The 6,570-nt window shown below is 32.6% G+C and overlaps 1 protein-coding gene across 1 annotated transcript in view; it reads right to left on the bottom strand.

Annotated features, from left to right (window-relative positions):
• Positions 1 to 4,381: 4,381 nt before the first annotated feature.
• Positions 4,382 to 6,570, bottom strand: part of LOC124540233 (arrestin homolog) — a 166,633-nt gene continuing 164,444 nt past the window's right edge. Inside the window, exon 11 of the mRNA XM_047117701.1 lies at positions 4,382 to 6,444. Coding sequence (XP_046973657.1) covers positions 5,897 to 6,444 — 548 coding nt within the window. The 3' untranslated portion in view covers positions 4,382 to 5,896. The remainder of the gene's footprint in view (positions 6,445 to 6,570) is intronic.

Raw genomic sequence — 6,570 nt, 5'->3', positions numbered from 1 at the left:
CGTTAACCAATTTTGATAATTCTTTTTTTATTCTAAAATATATACTTCAAGGGTAATTTGGTGAAAGTTTGGTAAGGTTCTGAGCACAGGATCCATGACAAAGTAGCGGAACGGAAGGGAGCGGAACAATTCTGAGGAGCACGTTAGCGATATTCTGTCGAATCTTTTATTTATAGGTTATTTTAATATTTGAGTCACCTTCCGTAACGTGGTTATGTTTATGTAATTATCATTGTCGAATATTATAATCAACTAGCTACCCACCCCGGCTTCGCACGGGTGCAATGCTGATACTAAATATACTACAGAATTTGTTTATTTACGACATCACATCGCAAACTTCTAAAATTATCAGCGTTTCTTTACTATATTGTTCATGTATTATATACATTCCTCTTGAATCATACTATCTTTTAAAAAAATCGCATCAAAATCCGTTGCATAGATTTAAAGATATAGGGACAGAGAAAGCGACTTTGTTTTATACTATGTAGTGATGGAACTCCAATACGGCTCACAGTTAGGGTGCGATATGGGGCAGAATTTCTTACTATCTTTAATCAATTTTTGTGTATGTGATGGGATGTCATATGATGTACGAAATATAGTTGGTCTTTTTCAAAGTTTTTTTGCTGAGCTCTTTCGAGGGATCCTTGTAGTTTACGCCGCATGACGTATTAAATCCGCATTTTCGAAAGTCTATTTTTGCTTTATTCGCAAGTTTCCTTTGAAATTGTCCTCGAAGTAGTTTCTGACTCATATAAACGAAACGCTTAATCTATCCATATTAACAAAAATTAGTTAGTCAACATCAGTTTCACTTAAAATCAAAAAATAAATAAATTTTTAACAAAAAGAAAAACCGACTTCAAACAAAACACTATTTTAAAACAAATAAAAATGCACTAAAAATAATAAAAATAATTGCATATTTTACATATTTTTTTTATTTTTTTTTTCCGATGATAGTATCCATGTGAAAACGACATAAGTCTTAAATTTGCATTATGTATATGCGCGACAAATAGGTGAATAACTGAAAATCACGTTAACCAATTTTGATAATTCTTTTTTTATTCTAAAATATATACTTCAAGGGTAATTTGGTGAAAGTTTGGTAAGGTTCTGAGCACAGGATCCATGACAAAGTAGCGGAACGGAAGGGAGCGGAACAATTCTGAGGAGCACGTTAGCGATATTCTGTCGAATCTTTTATTTATAGGTTATTTTAATATTTGAGTCACCTTCCGTAACGTGGTTATGTTTATGTAATTATCATTGTCGAATATTATAATCAACTAGCTACCCACCCCGGCTTCGCACGGGTGCAATGCTGATACTAAATATACTACAGAATTTGTTTATTTACGACATCACATCGCAAACTTCTAAAATTATCAGCGTTTCTTTACTATATTGTTCATGTATTATATACATTCCTCTTGAATCATACTATCTTTTAAAAAAATCGCATCAAAATCCGTTGCATAGATTTAAAGATATAGGGACAGAGAAAGCGACTTTGTTTTATACTATGTAGTGATGGAACTCCAATACGGCTCACAGTTAGGGTGCGATATGGGGCAGAATTTCTTACTATCTTTAATCAATTTTTGTGTATGTGATGGGATGTCATATGATGTACGAAATATAGTTGGTCTTTTTCAAAGTTTTTTTGCTGAGCTCTTTCGAGGGATCCTTGTAGTTTACGCCGCATGACGTATTAAATCCGCATTTTCCAAAGCCAATAAAACCCTACAGTATATCTATCAAAAACAATACGAGAATACTTTAACAAATATGTTTTTTTTCAAATTACCTTTTACACAATAATATACTGGATCAATCAAGGGGCTCGTATCGCTTCTTTCTTTTGATTGTTGGGGCAAGGGCACCGTAGCTGACACCGGCTCCAAATATACCAATAATTATAACTACATTATATAATCGTAAATCCACTTTTAAGTAGTCTAATATTTTTCATTTCATTTTTCCTAGGAGGACTCTAAAAAATATGTAAAATATGCAATTATTTTTATTATTTTTAGTGCATTTTTATTTGTTTTAAAATAGTGTTTTGTTTGAAGTCGGTTTTTCTTTTTGTTAAAAATTTATTTATTGGAACTATCGGCTTCACACCGAATCCAAACTTCTAATTCGATATACTGAATATATCGGTGAGTTGTCTTAATAATTGCATTTCTTAATTTGTGGTTGTTTAGTATTCAGTGCTTTAATAGCAGTTATCTTTTCAGAATTTATATTAACAATGAAGTTTTGAAGTTTGACAGAACTTTATATCATGTTTACCGACTCGTAAAAAATTGTAAGTCTTTAATACTTGTTTTTGATTAAATGCATTCGTTTGCAATTCGAAAAGACGTAGTCATGTGTAAATTGTGGTTTCCAGTGACCCTTTGAAATGGTTCTCCGGAGTTGAGATCGTCAATTTGTGTAAGCAGGACTTTGAACCTCCAGAAGGTAAATTCGTGCTTACATCTCTCGTTAAAGGTATTTATCATTTGCTTATTAGCTTAACTTATTGAACCTGTATATTTCGTATTACAGGAGGTTTTTTTTTAATCGGATTTACCCACCACGTGGACTTCTTGAACGGAAATATTAAGAGTGAACGGCTCCAGGTTGAGTGTGCCCAGATAGCGGCTGGTGCAATTCCAAGGACGGCAGGCCTGTTCCCTAAGCCGTTGTCGGTATCCACGTGTAGCTGGAAACTTTGGTGATGTACCCCCTTTCAATTATATTATAAATTTCGTTTACACCGGCCTGGCGAACGGTGTATTCTTTCAAACCACATCAACTAATTTAATCGTCAGTGGCGCCTAATTTTCAACCTTAAATTTTGGATTAGTAAACATTGAATTTTCAAGCTTGCCTTTTATCCCAAGTGACCCACGCTGAGTCTAGCTGGCATAATTTTATATAATAGTCATTATAAGAAGTAACAAGTAACTTAAGTAACTAGCTAAGCAAAAAATTGTTTGTATACACGAAGTTACTGTGCATTAAAATTTTTATAACCTAATATTGTTTCTTTATACCCACCCCGAAAGGTAACAACTGTTTACTTTACTATGCAATGATTGCGTCGATATTCTTTTATTTCAACATTAATGGCGCGTAAGTTGTAGAGAGTATGATTAATGGCACAAGATGGCTTCCAAGTTTTATGATTGGAAATGGCTTTCTCAATACCTCTGTCTTTTACATTCATGAACTAAAGTGATTACTTATAGTAGAAAGATAACGAGTCAGCGGTGATCAAAGTCCCTATAAACAATAAAGTAAAGTATGGATTTTTTTAAGGGTTAGTTTTGAGAAGTAAAATGTCGTCACTGAGTTTCTTCCGCAGGTTCTATTCAGGTTCGAGGTGTTTTCCGAACTAGTGGAAGATTTTTGACCATTTAACGCTTATTAAATACAGATTATGATTTTGAATTTGATTTGAAAAAAAAAACTTCGCTTTGAAGATATTTTAAAAAGAGTTCTGATCCTGATTGACGGCTTGTTTGTCAAGTCTTGACATCCAGTTCCTGTAACGGTCAGATTTTGTTCAGGTTCAATTCGCGGTTCCGAAAAGGCCAGTCTATGAAGGGAACTTTTCGGAATTAGTACTATTGGAAGTAGAGGAATGTGTAGGAAGTGTACATGTATTTCCGCTCACATTTGTGCGTAATCTATGTTTGAACATAGCGTAAGTTACTTTTAATATTTCGTGTCGTTGAAAATTTATTTCCTTGGAAATTTTATTTGTATGTTTTTTTTTTTTTTATCAATCGATTTAAATAATTGTTACGATGACTAGATTAATATTAATTTTTGCCATACAGAATAAAGATTTTATGGATTTTTTTATGGAATAAGTTGGCGGGCAAGCGTATGGTTCACCTGATAGTAAGTGGTCACTATCACCCATAGACAATAACACTGAAATAAATATTAACTATTACTTACATCGTCAAAACGCCATCAATCTTGGGAACTAAGATAGTCCCTTGAGCCTGTAGTTACACTGGCTCACTCACCCTTCATACCCGAACACAACGATACTGCGTACTGTTGTTTAGGTAGAATATCTGATGAGTGGGTGGTACCTACCCGGGAGGGCTTGCACAAAGCCCTACCACCAAGTAAAATAACATATATTAGTATCATTCATTTAATAAAAAAACTTATTGCTTTTAATTTTCGTGTAATTAATCGTTCATTCGACTGTAATATCTATTTGGTCTGTATGCTGAATAAGTCGGCAAATTGTATTAAATAAATACATTTAATAATTTGTTAAAATAATACGAAATACACATTTCGAAAATTTTATTTACAATTTATATACAAATTCGGTAAATAATATTAATGTTATAACATATATTTAAACAGTAGCTTATATATTAATGTGCATACTCTACAACTTTAATTGAAAATGTTGCCTTAAAATATTAATAATATAACAAATGTCTATAGAACACAGTGTTACAAGATAAAAAAAAAACATTAAAATGACAATGAAGAAATAAATAGCGATTAAATTAAAATAGTTCTTTGTCAACTTGATATCATCACCTTTGTTTTTCAATATTCTGAAATTTTACCAAAAAGTATTTAATTAAAAATATGTAATACGGTTAACATTCAATTTAGTTCAATCATTGTCTTTGTAAAAACTCACAAATATTAAAAAATACACTAAAAGGTACTTATACGTTACATGTGTGATTCCATTTTTAAATATGTGCTAAAGTAAATCAGTATTTCTTAATTAAGTCAATCACTACTATAATTTAATAAGCGTATAAACTATTCAGGCTTTGCCTTGGTATCAGCATCTGTACATAATAACTATTAAATAAGTATACTTAGAACTAATAATGTATTAAAATCTAATGACTAGCTTGATAATGTCATATTTGTATACAAGTGTGAGGTATAAATGTGGGATAGAAGGCAAGATTTTGGAAGAACCATCCAAAAAGGATGTATGTGTGCAGTGGATTTACCGGCAGGATGAATAGGTTTGGGCTTAGGCCAGATTAGAAACTATTAAAAAAATGCCGTGGAAAATGAGATCGATCTCTTGCCTTTCAAAATGTCTTGTAATAATGATTTCTCTTTCATATTTTTCATTCGATTAAATTGTAAATTGCAAAAATGAAATCTAGGCACTGATGCAATGGAAATTGTAGATGAATTAAAGACACAACTATTTGAAATATTTTTAAATCTACAATTATGTGAATTGTGTGTGATGATATGGATATGACTAGAAATAGATATGGAATGAACACTGTGTTGGCCCTAAAATGCAAGGACAGGCGAATAGGTAATCTAGAAATGACAATTGGTAGATAATATATTTTTCATTTACAAACTTTTTTATAATACTTGGTACATCTTTATATGATTTTACTTAGTCAGATCTCTTTAAAATTGACAAGTTGTGATTTTCTCAAACGATTTCTACGTTTTTCTTTAATTATTCAATTCAGTTCATGTTTAGATAACTACTAATTTCGTTTTAATATTTACATGTAAGAACACCGAAATATATTTATCTAGATATCTGTGGTTAGCAAAAATATAGTCACTAGTTAGAATACATTTTATATACGAAACTATCTTTGGAACATTGAATTTCTTTGGCTTAACAAGTAGGTAATATTTATTAAATGGATCGCGTGTAAATTAATATAAATTTAATCTTAGTTTTGTAACATTAGGACTGTCGTCTGACAGTGCAGCAAACAGCTCTCTTCAAATTCTCAGTGAAACCAATTTTTTGACTTTGGACCTCCGTTTTACAATTTTTGGTGTTGTTCACATCATTTGACTTTTCAGTCTTATCGCTTCCCTTTCTTTTTACAACAATTTCCTCGTCGGATCACGTATCGGAACCTGGGTACTTTACTATCAGATCTAATTCTTCTTGGTTCGGTTTCGCAGTTCGAACCTCAGTTTGCCCTTCGAATTTCTTTGGCCTTTCGCACATTTTGTTCTCTATGTTCACCAGGACATCGGCTACACATCTGTGGTCTTCTGGAGACTTCACTTCAGCCTCATCACTGAATGCTGTCGCTTGGTTTTCATTGACACCGTTGTTGTTCTGCTTATCTTTTTCCGTTTCTGCTTTACTATCTTCTTCTTCGCTGTTTTCTTTCCCTTCGAGAATCATTTTATGAGTTGCTTCTTCTGTGACACTGTCTGTTGGTGCTTCGTTTATGCAGGAATGTGTGAGTGTGAAAGGCAGTTTCACTGAAACTTCACCGCCCATAGCACTGAGGGTGAGTTTCACTTTGACGTAATACGAAACGTAAATAGCGAAAACGTTCCGATCTTCAGGCGAATCAGAGTTGCACAAAACCGTTGAGGCCAAACTTGCGCCTGATTTAGAGTATGAGTCCTCTAATGCTATCCAATTTTTGGTCACACCTGTAGACATTATTTAGCTTTAATATTTATTTGTTGATAACATTTTGAGATTATAACTAATAATGGTAACATGAAGATATGCTCGTTTGATGTTTTCAAAGACTGAAGCAGGTATACAAATGAGAT

This window comes from Vanessa cardui, chromosome 2, assembly GCF_905220365.1.
Source record: "Vanessa cardui chromosome 2, ilVanCard2.1, whole genome shotgun sequence".
NCBI classification, from domain to species: domain Eukaryota; kingdom Metazoa; phylum Arthropoda; class Insecta; order Lepidoptera; family Nymphalidae; genus Vanessa; species Vanessa cardui.
This window is presented reverse-complemented; position numbering and strand designations above follow the sequence as displayed.